The 24,590-nt window shown below is 37.4% G+C and overlaps 1 protein-coding gene across 5 annotated transcripts in view; it reads left to right on the plus strand.

Moving 5' to 3' along the window:
* The window catches only part of COL4A4 (collagen type IV alpha 4 chain), a 70,790-nt gene that overhangs the window by 23,109 nt on the left and 23,091 nt on the right, over nucleotides 1-24,590 (plus strand). For all 5 annotated transcript variants that reach the window (XM_065674988.1, XM_065674991.1, XM_065674987.1 and 2 more), the window contains exons 7-28: nucleotides 671-787; nucleotides 3,883-3,951; nucleotides 4,179-4,214; nucleotides 4,980-5,042; nucleotides 5,518-5,553; nucleotides 5,726-5,767; nucleotides 6,746-6,826; nucleotides 8,094-8,147; nucleotides 9,058-9,117; nucleotides 9,740-9,784; nucleotides 10,936-10,989; nucleotides 14,802-14,871; nucleotides 16,302-16,406; nucleotides 17,020-17,184; nucleotides 17,742-17,834; nucleotides 18,167-18,330; nucleotides 19,521-19,593; nucleotides 20,869-20,975; nucleotides 21,425-21,608; nucleotides 22,388-22,456; nucleotides 23,557-23,661; nucleotides 24,178-24,396. In XM_065674988.1, the coding sequence (XP_065531060.1) occupies nucleotides 671-787; nucleotides 3,883-3,951; nucleotides 4,179-4,214; nucleotides 4,980-5,042; nucleotides 5,518-5,553; nucleotides 5,726-5,767; nucleotides 6,746-6,826; nucleotides 8,094-8,147; nucleotides 9,058-9,117; nucleotides 9,740-9,784; nucleotides 10,936-10,989; nucleotides 14,802-14,871; nucleotides 16,302-16,406; nucleotides 17,020-17,184; nucleotides 17,742-17,834; nucleotides 18,167-18,330; nucleotides 19,521-19,593; nucleotides 20,869-20,975; nucleotides 21,425-21,608; nucleotides 22,388-22,456; nucleotides 23,557-23,661; nucleotides 24,178-24,396 (2,011 nt within the window). The remainder of the gene's footprint in view (nucleotides 1-670; nucleotides 788-3,882; nucleotides 3,952-4,178; nucleotides 4,215-4,979; nucleotides 5,043-5,517; nucleotides 5,554-5,725; nucleotides 5,768-6,745; nucleotides 6,827-8,093; nucleotides 8,148-9,057; nucleotides 9,118-9,739; nucleotides 9,785-10,935; nucleotides 10,990-14,801; nucleotides 14,872-16,301; nucleotides 16,407-17,019; nucleotides 17,185-17,741; nucleotides 17,835-18,166; nucleotides 18,331-19,520; nucleotides 19,594-20,868; nucleotides 20,976-21,424; nucleotides 21,609-22,387; nucleotides 22,457-23,556; nucleotides 23,662-24,177; nucleotides 24,397-24,590) is intronic.

Below are 24,590 nucleotides of genomic sequence, written 5' to 3' on the forward strand. Positions count from 1 at the left end.
TTTATTCTTTACAGAAATATTTAATTCTGTGAAAAAAAATTTACCTCCAATGGAAAGATCCCTTCCATGGGAAATCTCAGTGTTTCTACTGCCTCGTGTCTGATTTGCAGTAGAACCAACCCATACCTAGACAATGGTTAATTCTTGCTAGATTAGAAAGTCTCTTCCTTAATTCTTGAATGTATAGTCATAATCTCTGCAATTACTGTGTGCTTGATTCAAGCTGTGTCCTGTTTTACCTTGTTTTATCCTATCAACTAAAAAATACGAGCTGTTTAAAATGTGGTTTTGTATGTCTTCAGCTTCTCTTTGCAACCACAAGAAGGATTTTAGTTAGAGAGCTGGAGTCTGCTTTCTCTGAGAAGATAGCACATTACTTTTTGACTCAAGTGAGAGCTCAGTCTGGCCCTCTTAACAACTGCTGTCCCTGTTATATTTGCTATGCATCAAATAATAATATATAGATTACTTATATCATTTGTTATACATGAAAAAAAATATTGATCACAATAGAAAGCATTTCTAATACAAAGAGTATAAAGCTGGGATCACTGTGAGGTGCTCTCTGTTTCAGATCTAAAATATTTAGTTCTGAACTGTTCTGTTAATTTAAAAAGAAATTCCCTGTGTATCACGGTGTATCTCTAATAAATATTAAACTATCTTTCAGGGATTACCAGGAAGTGGAGGACCCAGGGGCAAGCCTGGTTTAGATGGCTGCAATGGCTCAAGAGGAGATCCAGGATTTCCAGGCGAAAATGGTTATATTGGACCACGTGGTCCTTATGTATGTGAAAGGCTTTCCTTCTGTCCTTGAATACTGTATATGTATATTTCATCTCCGAACTAATAGTTCTTAAAATGAAAGGAGTTTAAGACTATGGCACTAGCTTTACACTGCACAATGAATTTCCAAGCATTTTTACTAAGGTTAATGGGAGTGAAGGACACTTGATGCCTTAACAGATTAAACTTGAATGTGAAATAAGTTCCTGTATCCTTGAAGTATGTATGTCTACTTTGAGAGTTAAATTCTGCTTTGTTTCCCCAGTACATAGCTGCACCAAAACTAATACCATTTCATGGAAGTACAACTGAGGAGTAGCTTGAAATCATTACATCATTTATCAATACTTGAAATTTCTTAAAAGCCTTAATAGTAGGGACATACCTGAGATGAATTAGCAATAAGTGGAAGCTTCAAAAAGTCTAAGTCCTGTAACACTCTAAGATTTTTGGTGGTTGATCACACAAGTGTATTTGTAGATCTCTTCCCAAATCATGCTTTTACAGTTTCATGTGCTATTTTGTATACATACCTATTCATGACTGCTATGTGCACACTTAATCTTGCCTGAGTCTTTATCTGTATACATAAAGGTCATTTCAGTTAAAATGTTTAAAATTAGTACTTTAATATTATTTACTTTTGCTGTTAAAATGGCAAGCATTTTAAAATTGTTTAAGTAGTGTGTTGGTAGTGCTCTCTAATGAAGATAAACCACAGATTAATGTCAGTACAGGATATAAGTTACTGTAGCTCCAAAGAAATTTTGCTGAACAGACCTAGTTCTTGGTCTTTGACTTCTTGTGAAAACAAGTTTTAGTTCTGAGTGATTAAGAGCTGATTAGTTGGTCTAAGAGCTTCTCTGAAATTTTCTAAGTAAGAGTAATAACAGCAGCATTTTACACGAAAAATCAAAAGTGTTTAGTCGAAGCCAAATAAGACACTGCTTCAGCCATAGGGAATCAAAACAATGTGCACTGGGTGCCAAAGTGAAAAGATGTCATAAAAAATGTAGCAGTTAGAAAAAAACAATGCATAAAATACGTAACCTGATAAAATACCCTGATAATTTTATTTGTTGTATCTCTGAAAGTAACCTATTAACCCTCCAAACAGAAAAATTACTTCTGTTCAAACTGTAATTTTACCTGTATTTTCTTACTTATTATGGCTTTAAAAATAAGAGTTTTCCTTTTTATGATTAGCCAAATGACATAAAAGGAAAATAAGATGTGGGACAGATTATAGCATAAATCCTCTCAACTCCAGGAGCATGCTTTCTGGCGGGCCTAGAAAAGTATTTGCAGCCTACAAAAAATGGGAGACATAATAGGCATGTAGCCTTGGATATGCAGACTAAAATTCCAGTGCAAATTAATTTAGCTACCCAGAAAAACAAAGACATAGTAAGCATATTTGTTTGTGTATGAGAATGCTATTCCAACTGCTCCATGCAGATTGCCTGTTTTTAAATCAATTTGTTGCACCAAGTACCAACTTGACTATATATTACAGCTAACATGTTATTTATAATGTTGTCCCGTATAATTCTATTTAACACTGTGTACATATTCTGCAGCTTCACTTGCAGAGTCTGTACGTTTATCTCATCAATAAATTGGAAAAGGAAATAGTTTTATTTGTAAGCACTTACCTAGGTCATGTAGAAGATAATCTGAATCTAATAAAAATGTTTTATTACACAACAGGTCACATGTATAATAACCAAATACAACTTCTGATGTGTTTAATTTGTTCCCTAGCAGTTGTTGTTTGACCTGTAATCTGCATCTAGTCTACTCCAGTTATCCAGCTGCAGACAGCTGTAACTTTTCTTTTTATTGTGTCATTCCAGGGATAAGTACCTTTTCTGTTCCATTCTGACTTCAGGAGTTGAGCAGCCAGTATCAGGAAACCAGCACACTTTTAAAGTGATTAAATTCTATGAAAAATAGTATTCCATTTTATTAAAATTAATAAATAATTAATAATTATTGAAATAGTTAAGTGGTTACCTTAGGTAAATTATATCCTATACACTGGGTTTCAAATGAGAAAACTTCAGAAGCAGTATCTTAATATATCTGTTCTTTGGGTATGTACAATCAGTCATTTGAGCATTACAGTTGAGCATTACTGCAAAAGCAATCATTCTGCTAAGTCGAATTGAGGTTGTGAAGTTTGGCAAAGTTTTATAGAGTATTCCATAGCAAGCACCATGGGAACTTAGTTTTTAAATAAACAGGGCCTTTAGGCATCAGATTTTTATTTGTTTAATTTACTGTGAAACATAGTTCCTAATAGATGGAAATGTTGAAGATTATGCATGTAACACATTCCATACTTTCATCCATAGTCCATGTATTCATCTTTTTAACTGTATGTAGGATCACACTAGATTCTTCTAAGTCACAACGTGATCTTTTGGAGAGGCAGAGTAGAGTGTTAACACTTAAAATACTTACTGAAAGAAAAGTAAGCATATTAGGGTGCTGGAGAAGGACCTTTCATCAGGCAGTCTAGCAATAGGACAAGGCGTAATGGATTTAAACAGACAGGGAAGCTCAGGTTAGATATAAGGAAGAAGTTCTTTACTGTGAAGGTGGTGAGGCACTGGAACTGGTTGCCCAAAGAAGCTGTAAATGCTCCATCCCTGGAAGTGTCCAAGGCCAGGTTGGACAGAGCCTTGGGTGACATGGTCTAGTGTGAGGTGTCCCTGTCCATGGAAGCCATCATGGAACTAGCTGACCTTAAGCTCCTTTCCAACCCAAACCATTCTATGATTCTATATACTTGGTACTAAAGGCAAGATTTGTGAAGATGGTAGAATATTGAAGTACCTAAGAGCTAATCTAACAGAGCAGGAGTCCAGAAGCTGTGAGAAGCTGGTTTGCTCAGCTGTAAAGAAGGCAGTTTTACTTTAAGGGTCTTGTGAGGTAAAAGAACTGCAAAATGGTCATGTGTGACTAGTGGATTACCTAGTGATGTAGGGACACCAAAAAACATAACTTGAGAAATTACCGTTCACTCTCCATAGAAATGTAGCATGTCAGTAAGTGTGGATCATGTTTTAAAAGACTTCTTTTTCTTTAAAGGGAAATCCAGGGCAAAAAGGAGAAAAAGGAAATTCAGTGTATGTTTCACATTTTGGAAAAGGACCTCCAGTAAGTATATGATTGTGAAAAAAATCGTATCTTGTAGGAAAGCATTCAAGGCAAATGTAATCTTTCCATTACTCCTCATGCTTTAATAAAGCTTTGTGCACAAAAGACAGATTAGAAGAAAATGTGCAACTGGAACAGATAGCTTGTTACCTTAATAGCTATAAAAGGTTAGAAAATACCCACAAAAAGCTTGTAATGATTCATTTGCAAAATTATTACTGTTACAGGGAGATAGAGGTGATCCTGGACCCCCTGGCATGCCCGTAAGTACAGTCACAGTTCTATAAATGCTTCTTGTCTTGAAGGTCTTTAAAATTTTCCTTCTTAGTACAATAACAAAATATTGGGTTTTCTCCCTGCCTTATATAGCAAAATTCCTGAATAAAGTCTAACAAACATAGTGTCCCTATAGTCTGCCCCCATGACCAGTTCACACTGGGTTAAAAGCAGCAGAAACAGACAATAACTGTCTGCATTGAGCAGTTGTTGCTCTGATGCTCACAGTTTGCAAAATATTTTCTCCATTAAATTCAGAATGTGTTGAGAGGTGACACTTTCTTCAACAGTATCTGGAGGATCTCCCAAGAACATGTAACATACACTACCATATTTTGGCCATAAAACCATGTAAGAATAGAGAGTTTAAATTTTGTTGCTGACTGACGCTCTTAATGGCTTTGGGTTCCTCTTCTTATGCCCTCTAAAAAATTATTCACTAATGAACTGTATCGAGTCCCCATACTGTCGCACAGTTACTGTAAAAGTATTCTTTCAGTCAGTTGGATAACATATAACTGTGCATTGTCCAGTATCTGTACAGTACAATCCAGAAACTGGTGCTGAGCTCTAGTGACAGTGAGGTATAAGAAGACAGTGACAAACATGGTATAAGCTTCAGACCGTGGGTGGAATGCAATGGCTAGTAGACTGAGTCTAGGTGACACAGGCATTTTGGAGGGACTAGTTTTGTGGAGGAAAGGGTAAGCTCTTGGTATTTTCACAAACAGACTTTTTGCCATCTTTTGCAGGGACCTATAGGGTCGAGAGGTACACCGGGCCCGTCTGGATACCCAGGCCAACTAGGCTTGCCTGTAAGATCACCACAGTTATATAGCCTTGCATTTTTGGGACATGCATAAGTTCTGATTACCAGTTTTAGAACTTGCCTTAATGGGAATCAAAACCTAGAAATAATTTCTGAGGCAGATGGTAAAAAAATAGATTTTTGCCTTACCTTACGAGTTTGGAAGTTCAGGAATTGGAGCGTATATTGTTCCTTCCCATGCCTGGGTGAACACATTTCATCTGGCAGTCTGTGGTCACGGAGGAATGCTGCTACTGCTTTCTCCTTATTCCCTTTCCCCAAGGCCACCTTATGGGAGTCAGGAAAGTGGGAAGCCAGAGTTCAGCCCTCCTGAAAGCAGTGACCAGGTGAAGTAAATGGCAATTTCCTCATCCCAAGAGGAAATTCAGCCTCTAGGTGCTGCTGGCAAGAGTATGTGACTTTCAGAGCAAAGCTGTCTAAATCAGACATACTAACTTGTTTGTCTTTATTCTCTTTTAAAGGGTATTCCGGGTTACCCTGGTTTGCCAGGTGAACAGGTAGGCCATGATTTTCCTGACATTGTTAGTAAAATAATAGATTAATTTATACAAATATTTGAAATGTCACTTATGGTTATTGTTACTAAGTTTTTCAAAGGAGTTATTTGATTAAATTCTAATGTCAGCATTTTCTGATTATTTCAATCTGTGTACTTTTTCTGTCAATTAGGGAAATCCTGGTATTGGAGTGGATGGACAAAAGGGGGAGCCGGTAAGCAAACAAATATTATTAAATATATTATTGCTGTAGAATTAGAAGTATAATAAAGCCTTGCTGGATTTCCTGGAACCCATTCATGCGCAGCTGTGTGCTCCCACTAATCATGTTAGAACGCAAGGAGAAGCAAAGTAAGTTATTGAATCAATTAATTCCATGCAGAAGTGATTCCTTCAGTGAGCTGCATCAATCAAGGGTCTTCCGAAGGTTTTGAAAAGCAACAATCAATATGTTAGTTAGCATTTATATAGCAATTACCTTCTGTACAGACATTGCCTAAATAATCAGAACACAACAGTTCCCTCCAGTAACGGCGACTGTACCAGAGCAGTCACTGAATCTCATATCTTGCTATGTCCAGCAACAGATCCTAAGGAAAGGGTTAAGAAAAGGAGAAGCGCATAGTAATGCACATAGTAATAGTTCCTCTCCCAGTTTCCACCTGTTAGCGTACTCAGGACTTACAGAACTAATGAGGAATATTTGATTTTTCTTCTATGAATTTGTCCAGTGACAACTTGGAATTTATGCAAGTTTCTAACATGCACAACTTCCCATAGCAAATCAATAATTTCATCTTTACATTCACAAAGCCTTGTGCTGAAGGGCTTCAGTCAGGAACAAGGAGACTGTGTGCACACAAGAGATTTGCCAATCTTGTAACTATCTCCACAGCAGACTCAGAGCAGGAGCCATGAGTACAGAGTTCTCAAGTATCTCTGTAGCCATAATGTTATTTTTGATGGTTGAAAAGAATAGGAGGGGATTAGGATTGTCAGACTTGCTCACCTGGGAAGACAGTAAAAAGCCTTAAAAATGGCAATACAAACCTTTTATCTACAGTCATTAGTACAAGAACTTGTTCAATGAGTACAGAAATGTGTAATGCTGTAGTACATTAGGAAAACATGCTGAGTCTCACTGAAACATATGGAACAAAATGTCTCTCTGCTGTTTCTTTGACTTCCACAGGGTGACATTGGACTTCCTGGGCCACCTGGGTCACCACTGTTAGTTGGACCTCCTGGAGCTCAGCTCTTCAAAGGAGAAAAGGTGTTGTCTTCATATTTAACTGTGTTCAACTTGGCAACTACAATCCTATGATGTCATCTTTTCAAGGATTGCGTAATACAATCTTTCTTTCTGTAAGAAACCATCAGCTTCAACAGAAATCAATCCTGTTGTTCAGCACCCTTCCTACAGGCTTTTAGGAAGGAGAGCCCATGTGTACTTTACCTCATGTCCTTGAGGGAAGACTGTCTTGATGCAGAAAGGAGGTACTGCCCTTGCTTTGGTTTCCTTCACTTTTTGTCATTAGCAAATCATATTTCAGGCATCTCAGGTAAAGTTGGTTACTCTACTATTGAATCTCTTCTGTGGCCCTTCACTAACACATATTTTGCAGATCTTTGGCAATTATTCTCTTTGAGATTTCTCCAATGTAATGTTTTGAGCTATCAACTCTAACTCTTCTAGGCTTCTTTTTTAATATGAAAATTAATTGTGATTTTGTTGTCTATTTTTAATGCACGTTTCTGTTATTTATTGTAATACTTCAATATCACACCTACTGTAGCCACAGTTGTGTACCTTAAAACATTATAATGTTTCTTTAAAAAGAACAGGAGTTACAAAACCTGCGTTATAGAGCCCTATATTGAAGTCTCTTTGTCCTCAAGTCCGATTTGCTCGAATACACAAATTTGAAGGTGAATTTGGCATTTCCAGCCCCTGCAGCTTCAACTCAGGGAACTGACAAATTTAAGATACTGGATTTTAGGCTTAGATTAGGCAAATTATTGCTATGTACCAGTGTATGAGGAAGAAGAAAAGGACCAAAAGAATTTATGTAAACTCTCCATATTACTGCCAAGTGTGATATATGCTGCTGTGCAACACATGACGTGATCATGACTATGTAGCCAGCTATGCATGCCGTTCAGATTGGGGCAGTGCACAAAAGTGTAGATTTATGAATGTGAATACTTGCATCAAACTAAATAGAGTAGCAAACAAAACAGAACTACTGTCATATATGCTTGTAGGAACAAAGCCCTGATTGGCAGGTCGTTGCAAATGAAAAGATACATCTGTCTCACTCCACAATCATTATTCTGGTTAGACAGTGTTAACAGAAATGAGGATCAGTACATAATTATTCTTTATGTTCTTATGTCTAGTACACCTAGAGGAAGATGCCTAGTGCTTAAGAAAATACTATTTAACACTTGTAATTCAGAATAGGACTTACAATAAGTTAGACAGCACATAGGAATGTCCTGCAAATTAATATACACAAAAACTTTCCTTGTATACATAGGGCCAAAAAGGACTGCCTGGGGTAACAGGACACAGAGGGCCACGTGGACCCAAAGTAAGTAATGTGATTTTTTTCTTTTTCTCATGATGCTGGCAAAGTCCTTTTAAAGCTCAAGGTGATGGAAGAAATAACAGCATTTGCACTGTGAAAACCATCTAAATCAGTGTGAAAGCAAAAATATTTCAAAACCCTTTCAAAAACCTTTGAGTCTGTTTTAAAGGCACCTACTGAATGTTGCCTGGTAGCGAAAGGTCAGTGGTGTTTCCAATTAGGCTACTGACACATAACAGCCTGGGACTGTGAAGAAGATAGAAGCACAGATTATTTTTTATCAAGAAAAATAGAGAAGATCTGTGTGTTCTTAATGGAGCATGATGTATGTTTCCCGAAGTATGTCAGGGAAGGACTTTCACTTCAGATTATGGAAGTGCACAGCCACGAAACTACCAGGTCTCAGAAAAACAGAAGATATTTGGGACTAAAGAATGAATCTAATTTATGTTAAAAAAATATCTAGCTTTGTAGGCAGAAGAAATTGGAAACCTGAACATCACATTCTCAGTTCTAAGTCTAGAACGTTTTCAGAAATTTATCTTCCATCATAAAAGAACCACTGCTACTTAGCACTGGAAAAACAGACAAAACCGATCTTTTTATATCAGATTTACTTTGAAAAAGATGGACCTTATATGCATGGTCCATTACTAGCTGACCATGTGTATAATAGCATACTTTTTAGTTATAAGCAGGAGCTTAGAAATTGGTGCATCCCAAAAAATGCCCAGAGCTTTGCTACATAGGCCTGATAGTGGTGCTGTATGAAGTAAGCCCCAGTGACTGTGCCTAGCAAATGCAACGAGATCCCTTAACATAGTACATATATGACTTAACATACACAAAGACTAAAATTTCTGGCAAACTTCACCAAACATCTTGTTGAAACAAAGTATTTTGAATGCTTCAGGGTGTACTTGGGAGAGGAGAAAAGGGTGAAAAAGGCATTCCTGGATTCCCTGGATTGCGGGTAAGGAAGTTGTGGAAGAAATTACTTCACAAATTCACTATAATTAGGTTCGCAACATATTTGGAAGTTTAAGTTTACATTTCTAAGAAAGATTTTAAGTACCTTTTAAACTAATTTGTCATACTTTCTTTATAGAATATTTAGGAGTCGTGCCCTGGGACTCACCCTGTCCCATACTTAAACATAAGGTCATACAGACTTTCTGTTCTTGGAAAGAAAGTAAATCACTGAGGTTATCCTCTAAATATTTAGAACTGCACTAAGCTTCTCTGCTTATTGTACTAACACAGTAATTTTAATGTATTCCATAAGTGTTGATGTCAGGTTTTTACAGCTTGTGCTTGATTTGCATAACACTGCTCATATGGAACAACATGTCCAGTACTGTACTAGGTGCAATATGATAACAAATTAGGTGAAGACCTGTCTATTTTATTTGGTCTATAGTTCAAATTCATACTCACCTCTCATATAAAGTATTTGCAAAAACTTTGCAAAGGTTTTGGAAAAATATCCTAAGTAATGATTTTCAAAGGAGCACTGACTGCTCAGCAATTCTGAATAGGTGTAATTCTGCATAAGCTTTTACTGTTTTAGCTTGCTTTCTGCTTGCTTTTATCAGGGTGATCCTGGTTCTTATGGACCTGCAGGTTCTCCTGGAATGAAGGTAAGAACACATGAAGTATAATCATCTCCCTTAGGAGTAGGATCAGTGAGATTTGGGTTTTTCGTAGATTTGTGCAGATTTGGAATTTCTGCATACCTGACAGCTCACACTGCATTCCTTCCTTTCTCTCCTGCTACCTGTGATCACTGAATTTGCCTGAGCTCTTTGTCTTTGAATTACTGCTACTCTCTGAAATTTGGCTGAAATTGGCTGATGGGATCTGAAGTTGGAAGCAGGAGGAAAAGCCATTGGGACATGCATACAGCATGATAGAATATGCAGCATGTTAACTTTGTTTGCCATGGCAACGTTGTTTGTGTAATTTTGTGATATATGCATGTTTTCACTTTTATGGCTCAAAAAATTCCAGGTTTGCTGTTAAGTCTGCTGAATTTTAAGTTAGCAGCTTAAAACATCTTACTGGAATAAAGAGCAACAGGTGTAGGTACATAGATCTCCATCTTGCCCTTTTTCCTAGCTCTTCTCCCCAGCTCATTTTCAAATCTAGTTAAGGTAATGATCATGCTATTCATAAATCAAATTAATGTACAGATATTTGCATCTAGACTTGTGTTCCAGGTGACTTTTATCTGCAAAATTATTTTTACTTTGTTTTTGTTTGTTTTTTTTTCTTCTTTTTTTAACAACTGTCTACTTAGAGAGTTTGAATACTCGGTGGATGAGTATATTAGTAGATTGTAAAAGGAGAGGAGCTGATGTGCAGCTGCTTTCCATGCAATAATAGTGTAAGAGGGTTGTTCAGCAGATAGCAAAACTATTTCAGCTGTATTAAGCAGTCTATAAGAACCTGCTAGTATGTATTCCAGCTAGTTCTGTGCCCCAGCTACACTGAATCCACTGACTGTTGTTTAAATAACCAGCACATGTTGTGGGTTTTTTGTTGTTTGTTTGTTGTTGGTTTTGGTTTTTTTTTTTTTTTGGGGGGGGAGGGGGGGGAAGAGGGTGTTGGTTGGTTTTGGTTTTTTACCAGAAGAGAATCTATAAAACATACCATCTCTGGTACAAATCCATTTTCTGAAACAAAGTGTAGATGCTATTATAAGATGCCAGTATCATATGACTGCCTTACAGGGTTTTATTCAATTAATTATAACAAATTACTCAAATAATATTTATGTGGTCCTTTCCAGGGGGAAACAGGATTTGCTGGGTTTCCTGGACAACCTGGCTACCCAGGCATACAGGTGAAAAAAAACCAAAAACCCAACACACACACACACACGCACGTGCGCACACACACTCCGCTATATAAATGCTAACGACTTCTCCCAAATGAGCCTGCTTATCAGACTGTTTCCTTCCATGCAGTAATAATTAAGTTTAAGATTTACTGTTTTCATGGTAGTTATAATTACTCAACACTGAAGTAGTAAATAATGTAAGTAAACATTCCTGCTTGATGCATATAAGAGTGGGAATTCGATTTTATGTACCATAGGAATTGGTTAATCCCAGTTGCCAATAGCTTCCTTTAACTATAGCAGTATAGATATTTAACCCATAAATTGTAGCACTCTGCAAGTTATTCGTGGTTGAGCTGCATTCCTCAGAGATATGGTAGTCAAAGGAACCTGCTATTTAGATAACAGTACAATCCTATGAATTTTGGTATATCAACTAGCATGACAGTTGGCACCTAATGAGGTGGCAAAATTTGATTCACATGTATTTGCTTGCATGACTTAATTTATTTGCATATGTTCAACCTTTTCACATAAATAGTTTCTCCGAGACGCTTACCAGAATGAAAATTGGACTCCTTCAACACCTACTTCGTTTAAACATTTCCTACTTTTGCTCACTTAGATGACGCTAGCAGTTTTTTATTTTACAATACATGGTGCTTTCCATTAGAGATTAGGAGCGTGTCATAACTGGGGATCTAAGCAGTGAAAGAGGGAAATATTTATCCGAAAACTGCAGAAGAGATGCTTAATACAATTTCAGAAGACCCAGGTGCTAGTCTAGTGACATTTCAGGATATAAGTTTATGGAATCCTCTTCTGCAGGCTACAGAATTGATGATCAATTCTGACTACTGGAGCATATTGCAATTCTGACTAACAACTAAGAATTGAATGATGGGAACTATTATATTTACTACGGGATCTACAGTGCTAAAGCACATTCAGACTGAAAAAAACAGTTTTGGATCCTACTCTAGAATGAGCAAAGGAACAGTGAGTCTAGCCAAGGAGAAGGTCTAGGGAATCACTGGAATAGGGTCCAAGTGGTCAGCAGTATATAAGCAAGAGGAGAAGTGAAATGCTGCAATGATTAAGGTGGGTGGCAGGATCATCAGTAGAGACAGCAAAGTTGAAAAAGCTCATCATGAAAGTTAATACCACGGTACAGAGGACAAAATCACCATTGCAGAAATTGTGACATTAATGAACTTGGCTCTATATATTCTGAAATACAAAAGTCAAGAAGTGTTTATTTCCCTCTGAAATAGTCTTTATGGAAAAGTGCGTATGAAATAGTAACTTTTCTTAAAGCACAATTACTTACACCTGTGAAATGAAAGAAATGACACTTGAGATTTGAGCAACCTCTGTTATAAATTGAAGGTTAAAATTGAAACACACTTCATAATCTGAGATGACAAAAGGAAGTAACCTGCGGCTAGTGCAGACTTGCCCTAAATAGTATATTGTTAAAGACACAGCTGAAAGCAGACAAATAAAAAGCAATAAACAAGTTTTAAAGAAGCAGATTTACAAATGAGAAATGACAAGCACATGGAGTAAATAAGTAAAAGTACAATAAAAACATTTGTTTTAGTCACAAGCGTACTTGTTTCAAACTCAGAACCGGGGAGGGTGGGGGGCAGAAATTGCCCATGGATGTTCATTTTTCTCCCATTATTAGTTTCACAACAATGTGGGATTATTCAGATACTAATTAGAAACATTTCATGTCTTGTTCAAACACAAAAATCATTACAGTCAATTACTCCCCAAAAGTACAATCAAACCTTGTGTTTTGTGGTTAAAAAATACTCACCCTGATGTGTGTATTGTTTTAGTTGGAGGGATCTATAACAAACTTGAGTAAGACATTGCATAGATAGAACAATGTATTCTTCAATCTCTCTTGATTAGTCCACACACTGAGTACCCATCTAGTAGTACTAAAAACAGTAAACAAAAAATAATTAATATATATTATACAAGAGAAAAGTTTAAATGCCTGCAGTAATGATTCAGAAAGATGAAATTACAATTGCTAATGCATGGAGCAAAAGAAAATGAATCAAGTAGAGACACGACTTTAAAAGAATCAGGTTAAATCATACAGATACATCAAATCTGATTGCACAGATGCAGTAGTTTTGCTTTGGAAACAATAGGATAAATCTGATTATTCCTGAAAAGTGCGGATCTACCTAGACTTCATCAACTGCTCATCTGGCCTCACTAGGTGTTGCTTATGATCTGCTAAAAATAACATAAACTGGAGGAAGAAGAATAGAATTAAAAACCCTCCTGAGAATAGCCTGTCCTCACGTAGATTTTCTGAAACAAAAGTGTTCAAACACAATTAAGATGCATTCATATTTAAGAGAAAATCAGGGAAAAACCAGTTGCATTCAAAGTAGACTCATCTTTAAAAAAAATTTAACTGCTGCTTAAAGCGAAGAATGGACTTCAAGGAATTCCTGGCATACCTTTTGATCCATAAGTCTGGAGGACGTTGGCTATACTGAGTTGATCTTGAACATGAGCAGCAACATGTCATTGCTGCAAAGGCAGCTAATGATATCCTGGGCTGTATTAGCAAAAGTATTGCCAGCAGGCAAGAGGAGGTGATAATTGCCCTCTATTCAGCACTGGTCTCCATCCTTATATATGTATATTCTAAAGGTGTCTGGACATAGTCCTGGGCAACCAGCTCTAGGTGGTCTTGCTTGAGGAGGGGGGGTTGGACAAGATGACCTACAGAGGTGCCTTCTAACCTCAACTGTTCTGTGATAAATATTAAAAAACAAAATGCTTTCTTCAGACAAAATACAAGGGAGGGTAAGAATCTTGCTGAAATCATCCTGAGACCATTTGTGTCTGCTACTAATGGAACGAGTCTCATTAAAATAATAAATGGTTTTTACAGGCAGTGCAAAATGTTCCTCACCATTGACATTGCATAAAGCTATAGAAATTTACAGAGCAAATACAATGTTTAATAATTAATATCAGTAAAACTGATAAGTTTTGCAACCCCAGTTCTCATTGTCTGTGTTTGTCTGTGTCCTAAAAGGCCCTGAACACCAGTCGCAGGAATGCAACCTCACTACGCAGTTCCCACATTCACATTCTTGTTTTTTCGGTTCCCATTTGCTGCAGAGAGCAGGGTTGATTCCTAATCTACAAAGCAAAAAGTCTAATGCAATTTGCCACATAAAAGAATTCCTTAAAGTCCACTTCACTTGCAATTCTAAATATCAAAATCCAAGCTAATTTAGAAATCCTCCAAGCAGAAGTGATTTTCCCCTCCATTAGTATGCACTTTTATGTTTCCTGATGCAGACGTCTTAAACTTCTAAGAGCTTTAAGTATCTCTTACCATCAGTAATATCTATCAGACTGTAAAACCTCTTTTCTTAATGCTTATCTGTCATCATAGAAATAATTTCCAAATCCTCGTATAGAATTTTAAGGCAAATAATTACAGCCTGGTTGTTAAATCATAACATCTCAATAATATGAGTACTGATTTACTGTAATAGATTTGTCTTTACAATAAATGAATAAAATCAAATACAGCAGTCAAGTTCTGAAGAGTCAGATATATGCAGTATTACTGGTAAGCCACTGGTATCTTGAAAGATAACAACTGTTTAAAATCATTATGCCTGGTTTTAAATGCTATAAAATGTCAAAATTGAGTTCCCAGGTGATATATATCACATGCTCCACCCTTGCTAAAATTTTCAGCTACGTGTTAGCATATTACATATTTATATCTATCAGTAAAACTTATTGTTGGACTCTTACAGGGGGATCCAGGAGAAAAAGGCCCCCCAGGTCCTCCTGGAACTGTTGAAACTCCTCTACTTCCTATAAAAGGTAGTAGTTTTAATTAGTCTTTCTGTGGTATAAAATGGCTAGGACCTATTTTGCTAAAGTGTTTGAAAGTGATCACTGGGGACTCAGGGAACGAGATCTTAAAATATTATCTTCCTAGTGGTCATATTCTATGTCTGTTTCTCACTGATCTTACTGGAACTACATTAAGCATACAAGTTTCAGATTAAATGTTTGCTGAAAGATCTTTATGTCACAGTCACAGCTAGATCTTCAGGACTATCCCCAGTTATCAGATCTAAGCATATTTAAGAAAAAACTATGAAAAATATGAAAAACCGGCATCCCCATTGTAGTTTAGAATTCCAGTTTTTGAATTGCCGAGACACACAGACTTTAGACTGCAGTTCAACTTTCTATTGCTTAGGAGGGGTAAAATCCTGGAACTAGTGCTCTCAACCGAATCACCTATCAGTCTTATTACCTTCCTACCTAAATCTCATGTTGGGATTTTATGTACCAGCTCCCTTTATTCCCACCTTTATAACCTAATTGGTGAAAAGGTGTTTGGAAGTTCTTATTTCGTAGCAGTAGGCAGTGGGAAACAGCCAAACCTGTTGCATAAAAGGGATTTTTTTTTTAGCATCTCACACTTTGAGAACTTGTACTGTAAAAACATTTTAAGAGACCTTATCGTAAATTATATTTCCAGTGAAGCAAATACTGATTGTGAACACAACCTCAGTTCAGCGGAACTTCCCCATTACGTAAAGGCCTCATCAAAAAATTAATTCAATTTGTTTTCCATCGGTTTCTGTGGGTTTCCAGCCCATGAAACAAACCCCATGCTTAATATTTCAAGTAACATTTAATTATGTGTGTTGTGTGTGAGTGGACACATTCTTCAGAAAAAGAGGCCTTTAGCACAATTGTTTGAGAACAGAACTGCTACCAGTATTTTGTTTTTCCAGGTTAATGGAGCTCTTTATATCTGATCAGGGTTTTCTTTGTCACGATGTAATTAAAATTTTTAAATGTATTCCTTATATCAATTTTGAAAATACACGTTTTAAAATCTGGATGATTTCAACTGGGATGGATCCTGAAATGACCTCTCTGTGTGCACTGCAGAACATGAGATGCACTTTTACTTTAAATACTGTATGTAGTTGTTTTGTGAAAATACTTCTCTTGGCATTCTGAAATATGTAGCACAAAGATGCTACTGCGGAGCAATGAAGAGTTAAAACCATGATGCCAACAAAATGGGCAGGAATCCGTAGAAAAATAACCAAATCCTCCCAGCTCAAAATTTAATTGTTACACATTTTTAAATATTCCATAAAGACAAAAGTTCCTGTAATTTACTTTTGTGAAGTTCCCAAGTTATAATTTTGTTTGCGGTTTTATTTAGATTTTAGCTGACAATTGCATAAGATGTTCAGTGCACATGTTTTTATAATTCCATGTAGGTCCACAAGGAGATCCTGGATTTCCAGGTCCTGCTGGTGAGACAGGGTCAGTTGGACCGATTGGGCCTGCAGGCCTGCTGGGAAGACCAGGAGATGATGGAACAAGTAAGAGAAATAGAGGATAAAATGCGAGCTGTATACCAGTAGTAGAGAAAGCAACTAAAAACAGCTAAGAAGAAACTATTCTTTGTTCTTGCTTGACGTAAGTCACCAACAGTAAAGATTTGAGCTCTACAGAGTTCAAGAAAAATTTTAGCTCACCATTTAGTGGCCAAAAAAGAAACAAAATGTTCCAAACAGAACATGAGGAATTACTAGAAAAGGAAAAGAAGATAAAGTATGATGCTGCCAAGAACTGTAAATCCATGGCATGTCTGTATCTGGACTGCTGTGCTAAGAAATTCTGTTCTCCATCTCAAAAAGATACAAAGGAAGGTGATGACAATCACTTTGCTGTCTATAAGGAGCTAGAATAACGTGGATGTCTTGAAAAGAGATAAGGGAGAGAAGAAAAAACATTCGAAGGTCTAAAGCAGGAGCCTTTTTTCCTGGGAAAAAAACTACAGATTTACATTTGTCTTTTTTCTTTTTTTTTTTTTAATATATAGAGAAACTATTCTTTATGACAGTTCTGAACAGCCTATCATGTCTTCCTTAATATCTTGTGGTAATAGCTAACATGAAACTGTATGGGCCATATAACAGAATTTTTTTATAGGTCTGCCTGGCCTGCCAGGACTAAGTGGAGCAGCAGGACCTCAGGGTTTTCAAGGTGACCCTGGTTCCCCTGGAACAGGTGAACCAATCCCAGGAAGATCTGGATTTCCTGGACCACCAGGCCTACCAGGACAGCCAGGAAGACAAGGCTTACCTGGACCACCCAGTATGTTCAACAGCAATTTATATGGGAAGAATATCATTCTGCATATTAATGGATTCATTGATTTTGTTGGTCCTACAAAAAACATAAAGATGAAATTTTGACAGACACATCAAACTTAATATGTGATATAGAAAATGTTTTTCCAATTAGTTTTTGATCAGTGAGATTTCAAGATTTTCAAAGTTCTGTACATGATTCAAACCCACAAAGTAACATCCGTATAATAAATCCCTAAATATATATCACCTGAAGTTAAAATCACAGCAAACTGTGGAGGAAACCCAAATCAGCATCCTTTAGTAAAGAAACAGGAGTCACAAAGTTCTGAAGTAGAAAAGGGAAGAACTAGTGGTGATGAAAAAACAGCACATTAACATCAACTCTAGCCAGACTGACTCTTGTAGTATGATCTATAAGCAGTGATTTGTAAAGCATTTCATGAGATCCTCTACCTTTTCATGTGAGGATAACAGGATAAGGAAGTGGAGAACACATGGCCTAAGCTGTGGAAACAGTCAACCTGATTTATACTAGCTTTACAATTTATTTTTTCAAAGGTGTGATCTGTACTGACAGAGGGATCCCTGGAGAACCTGGAATAAAAGGTCAGATGGGCCTTCCAGGAAGAAAAGGGGAAAAAGGAGAAAAGGGTAAGTATGCCTGGAGAGCAACAATTTGAGACCTTTGCCAGGTGTATCAGACCTGAATTTGCAAGACGTTTACGTTAACTTGGAGGATAAGGCCCATCAAAGTGTAGAATTAAATGGCCTGTTGGCACTGGGGCGTCTAGGTCAGTAGAGTTATGTCAGTGCAGCAACTAGTGAGCAATGTAAAAAAAGACTGATATGCTTCATTCCTTTGAAGGCCAAAATGAGAAAAACGTGGTCTGTGCACTACTCACACAAAATAAAAGGGTCAGTATTATTTTTTTTGTGCATTAATTTTGCAACTGTTTCAATGCAATTTTGATACTTTCATGTAGGAAATCAAGGCCTCTGCTCATGTAGTGCTGGTCCTCCTGGTCCACGTGGTATGCAAGGACTTCCAGGTACTCAAGGAAGGAAAGGACATATGGGATACCCTGGAAGAGATGGAGAAAAGGGTGACCCAGGCTTATCTGGTGCAATGGGGTCACCAGGGCTCCCTGTGAGTAGCTTTCATGAGCTTCAGTAAATGAGTAACATCAAGTTGCCACTTACACAGAAGGCATTAAAACAGAGTGGTGGAGAAACTGCCCTGGAAAACTGTCTGAAAGTTTTACCTATTTTTGTTTATTGTAGGCATGCTGAAAGATGCATTTTATTAGCTTCTATCTGATTTCCCTTGCAGCAGTGAGCAGTGTTTTACACTGAGGGAGAGAATTCCATGCTGCATTTGTGGGGTGCTGAGGAGGCTTAGGAAAGCTGGTGAATGGGCATCTTGTTTTGTTTTGACTTGTTTTTCTTTTAGTTTTGAATACCCATTGTTTTTCTTGCAAACACAGAAGATGCACAGTTTGCTCCAATGAAAATGATTTTTCAGTTATTTCAAAGGAAAGCATTTCCAGCAAAACCTAATCAAGGCAAAGAATTTGCATGATGCCAGCAGGTCTAGATGGATTTTACATCAACATCCACTGGGGGGTGTGCAGAGTCTGAAGAAAAAGGAACCCTTTTTTCAAGCATTTCGAGTCAATTTTTAGTTCCCTTTTTTAGAAAATTAATGAAAAAGCTTAATTTATTTGGTATGTTTATTTTATGAGGCAGAGCATCTACAATTATGATAGGTGGACAGCACTCTGCTTGGAGAACTCAAAGCACAAATCAGCATGAACATCTAGAAAAGAATTTCTTTTCCCCTCTAAACCTGTCAAGTCACAGATTCTGCTATGAAATTTCTTACTGGCAGCTCTGCAGATTTTCTCTCAGCAAAAAAGCAGCACTTACCTGCTTACTTCTGGGAGGACAGCCTCATCTGACAGCCACCATGCTTCAGAGATTACCTTCTGTGTAGCCTCAGTGGATTGTGCGATGAGGTCTGCAGTGGGAAGAGTTGAAGAACCATTTGTAACTTTATATGCTTGCATTTAAAGCCACAGCCATGGACACAATTATTCTAGCATTACAGTTTCTTATAGTTGTGCATTTGGTAGAGTCAGGCTTAAAAGGCGAGAGGCCATTACACACCTCTTTACAGATGTCAAAAGAGATAAGCATTTCTTTTTGGCATGCTACTGTATTTGGTCTGGTTGTGGGAAAACAATGCACGAACAAGAGATAGATCTCTTAATTTTCCTCTCAATCCCCACATTGATTCCTTGCTGGAGATAACTGGCAATTTTTTTTGTCAATTGTAAGGGGCCACCTGGTTCTGCTGGACAACATGGTGAAAAAGGAGAGAAGGGTGATCCAGGAAGAGTTAGAATAAAAGGTAAACACATGTTTCATCATTAGCATTTTTGTTTCCTATACACTGCCTGAGCAGTAGTGTGGGAAAACCATATTCATCTACTCTAATAAAGTCATTAGTTTAGTAAGTTACTGAAGCCTAGGGGTCATGTATATCCAAACCTCTTTCTTGGTACCATCTTGTTCATTTTCTTCTTGCTAAACACAAGATCAACACAGAGTTACGTGCTTTTTACTGTATGGCTGAGCTGTAAAACAGTTTTAATAGCTTGTTATTAATGCTAACGAATGACTTGACGTGTCACATGGTTGATAGGATCTTTCAGAGGTCTGTATAGCAAAGAGTAAGCATAATACAGTTACTGTGAAAGCAAAAGAAATATTGTACGCAGCCACCTCTTGAAGTGCCATATGCCAGTAAGCCTAGCTGTTATCTCAACTAAAACCACCAACATCCTCCTTGGGAAAAACTCAAAGTCTCAATGACTGTCCAGATTCCTGTTCCTAATTATAAAAATTACCCTTGACCAGGCACTGAAGAGAAACAATAGGCCACCAGTTGCACAACTGAAATTCTTGCAATTAAACAGATCAAAACCTCTCCACAGTTATGGTTATGATTTGCAAAAGCAAAAGAAACAGAGAACAACAAAGTACAACAATCTGATGGCAAAGCTTAGTTAGAAATGCTAAACTAATTATTCAGACAAAAGATTGTCAATCTTACTGTCTCTGAAAAGTTAGCTTAGCTCTGGATGCCTGTGTTTGTTTACAGATGTTGGAGCAGGGCAAAACATTTGCTGTTTATTTGCAAAACATTTCTTGACACAGCAAAACGAATCTTTGGGTTAGAATATTTTTATTGTCCTTTATGCAAAAATTACATTTTCATAAATATCAGTGCAAGAGAAATCTAGGGGTAAATAAAATTAAAAACCAGAACAACCCTTGTGGGAATATCGATTCAAATATTCTGCATCATATGGCATCGCTATATCTTAACTTCATTGAAATTAAGAACAAAACTGAGTGATTTGAGTAACAAAATATTTTCACTCTGTATATAGCATGAACAAAAGCCACACTCTTTTGGTGTCTGTAAACAAGTCTTCACAGACAGACCTGTTGTTCCACGTAGCGTCCAACTACATACTGCCTTCCTGAGAACTGGAAATTGTCATACTGATGTGATAAATGGTTATCCATTTACCTGAGCAAAATTACCTCTCCCCCTCCCCCCTAAACTTACTACAATTATTAATCCATTTTTTCTTGGGTTTTTTTTAATTATTTTAAGGAACAAAGGGTGAAAGAGGTCCTGCTGGGGTTCCAGGATTTCCAGGTCAAAGAGGTAATGATGGCCGAGATGGGGAACTAGGATTGCCTGGGGAAAAAGGAGCTGAGGTATGTTTGCCTTTCTCAGATTATTTTTTTTTCATTTCAGTTAACATATTATCTTATGAAAGGGCCAGCTACGTAATGAAAAGTACCATTTTATTCCGAATTCCTAGCACATTAATTACTTTTATCATTATATGTTAGCCTAGACCAAAAATCATAGTTTTTATCAGTTGAAAATTTTCTTGGAAGTATTACTGTTTATTTTGGTAGTCCTGAATGTAATTTTTGTGTACACTGTGCCAATATTATGGGATCAGGAAGAACTAAAAACCACAAAACTCTACTCTTTGTTCCTACTGCCTCTGAATATATAAAACTACTACTTATCATCCATGTCACTTAATTGTGGAAGAGTGGTTTCTCTAGATAATTGTCTAACATGGCTTTTGATAATCAAAGAGAGGAAAGAAATTAGGTCTTGTTATTTCTTATCAACAATTTCTTTCTTTAAGGGTGATTCTGGAGTACCACTACCAGGTGATAAAGGATTCCCTGGGGTCCCAGGCCTTCCTGGGGTAAAAGGACAAATGGGATTGCCTGGGTTGGGGTTTCCTGGCCCTCCAGGAGTCAGAGGCAGCCGTGGAGACTTTGGTGATACTGGTAATGTTGGGCCACCTGGTCCAAAGGGCCAGAAAGGTAATTTGAATGTTAAGAACAAAATAACAAAACATGTTTGATAGCATCCATTACAGTTTCATGTCTATTCTATACAGTGTTACTCATTTATAGTGAAAATCGATTTTGGCAAGCTCAGTGGTCATGTGAAATATGTCCACTGAAAGGTACAATATTGTCAGCATTTAGCAACAGACACTAGTGAGAATATGAATTGCTAGAAGCGTTAAACCTGCAAAGTGCCACTCAGAGTGCACACTGTCAGAGGAATTATTTTCTGGAGTGAAGAGTATTCCTGAGTGTAAGGATTTGCAAGGCAATGCTTTTTTGCTGAAGGAGCAGGAAAATATAGCTGACACTAGAGTCTTGGTCTGTTTGGGTTTGTTTTTTTTAAATCCCTACCAAAATTAGAAATAAAAAGAAATCTATACTGATAGCAATACAAATGAACCAGAAACATCTATGAGATGAATAAATTTCTTTCTTGTAATAGAGTCCATTGTGAAGAAAAATTTCTGCAACAAGTAAAAAAAAAAAAAATAAAAACAATTCTTCATCTTAACAGAACACAGCTGTATTTGAATCATTACCAATATTCTATATAAAATAAGTGTAAAAAATATATTTTAAGATCGTACATCAAACCTTAAGTAAAGTGCGAATAGCAACGTGCATAAAAGTCCCTTCTCTTTGCCTTTGCACATCTAGTTGGTTACTTCCACAGAACTATTACAGTAAATGTTCAGACTCCATTTATTCTAAAACCAAATATGTCACTTTCTTTCTCCCTCTTGCTTCAGGTGAGACTGTCTGCATTACATTACCATACCCTGGAAATCCAGGTCCCCCAGGTTTTAAAGGCGTTCAAGGTATGTTTACAGATAGAATTTTGGGGTTTAACTAAAATACAGCTTTCAGTTGCCAATTTAAAAAGAAGCTACCCTGAAAAGATACACTGTTCTAGTTTTTCAACAGATATATATCTCAAAATGTAAAACTGCAAATACACAGGAGTATACCCGTCTAATAGACACAAGGGCCAGATGGCTGCAGCTTGCATGATCAAAAGGTGTGCAGGCTGCCTCCATAGAAATGATTAAATGATGGTCACTTGAAACTCTGTCCTGCCTCAATTAAAATGCATGAGACAGTTTGTAAAATACGCAGATGGCGGAGTCGGATAAAGACCTAGAATATGTACATCTGGACAGCAGGGGAAAAAAAGGTGTGCAAGGCAAAGATATGCCACAAGTCTGTAATTTCTAAAGCTATGCTGCTTATGGCAAATTGCAATTGAGCCCTGAAATCTGGATACTTGCTACCAGTCCTTCAACTTGTTCAGCTTAATTTAAATTCAAAGAACTTATCCAGGAACTGGCAAAATGTTGCTTGTGATCACCTCCAAAACATTTGAAACACCCCAGAAAAATCCTCATCAGAATAAATGGAGTCTGATACTGGATATTCAAGATGCGTAGTATGGTATTACACAGTTCCTTGACATCAGTATTGTGGGTGGTAGCCAAAATTTATACAGACATGAAAGAACAGGGATTAGCATACTGAGCTCATGTGCACCATTCCAGAAGCAGCGTGTAGCACAGAAGAATATAAGAATTTAAGTTGACATCTGCCATTCACTCGATGACACTCTCATTCATGTCAATAGGTTAATATTCTTGATGTCCTGTAACATTAAAATGTTACAGGAGATATGTTTTTTGCTAATTTACTCTGGTGACTTGCACTCTGAGGTTTATAGATTAGGGACCGAGTCCATTTAGAAAAACAGCAAACATGCATTTGGTTGTGACTTGTGTGGCCTCTCTTGCCTAAAATATTAGAAGCAGATGAAATCCACTTGTCTTCAAAGTACATGAGTCTGCATGGGATAAAATGCAATACTGTTTCCTTAGGTCACACATTTTAGACCTCCGTCAGTTTTTACATATTTTCTTTCTGTTTCCAGGACCAAAGGGTTTAAAAGGACTCCCTGGTCATCCTGGACCAAACGGCTTTGATGGGCAAAAAGGCCATCGAGGCAGGCCAGGAGCAGGAATCCCTGGGCCAGAAGGTAAATTGTGCTTTTCTCAGTCCAGGAGACTGCTGATCAAGCTGTAATGCATAAATGCAGGGTAAGGTAGCTAAGAGGGTAGAAAAGATCAGGGAAGAGCATTTCATGAAAGCTAATGGAAATCTTTACCAGCTTCCCTTTCCTTCCGGTAACATTACAGGTGCTGCAATAACTTAAATTTCAGTGTCTAGAGAGGAAGTATTCTCAGAAAACTGAAAACAAGTAGTACCATTTTAACAAAGGGATTGAACTGAACAAGAGTGAGAGCACACAAGATAGATGCTGCCCCAAAGGAAACCACTGCCACTTCCCATAAGAATAATTACCTCCTTCAACCCTCATGTATCATTAGCTGTAAATGAGAAACCTGAAACTTAATTATGTTATTTTCTGATGCGAAGTCATAATTCTGGTTAAATTATAATATTCCACAGTTTTTTGGGGAAAAAACAACCCAAACAAACCACAAACAAAATTGAATTACGCCTTATTTGAATTTAAAAATTATATCAACAGGCTTTCGAGGCAAAGTTGGTGATCCTGGTGATGAAGGTGAAAGAGGATTTACAGTTGATGGTAAAAATGGCCCTCCAGGTCCACGCGGCATAGATGGTCAGAAAGGTGTTGCAGGTGATACCACATATGGTCCTCCAGGAATCCCAGGCAACAGGGGACTGCCAGGACCCCCTGGTGTACAAGGAGCAAGGGGTGATCCAGGCATTCCTGGTCCTCAAGGTATGAGCCAGTTTTTATAAAGCATTTCTATGTGTTCGAAGAGGAAAATCTGTACAAAGTTGGTCCTGATTCAGATAAAACTTACTCTTTTACCTGGATCCACAATGGTGACTGTGAATGGTATGCCCTATTTTTCCTTTACATTTTTACAGTTAAGGTTGATCAGCCACTAAGGAGATCTGTACTGCAGGAAG

This window comes from Lathamus discolor, chromosome 3 (assembly GCF_037157495.1).
Source record: "Lathamus discolor isolate bLatDis1 chromosome 3, bLatDis1.hap1, whole genome shotgun sequence".
NCBI lineage: Eukaryota > Metazoa > Chordata > Aves > Psittaciformes > Psittacidae > Lathamus > Lathamus discolor.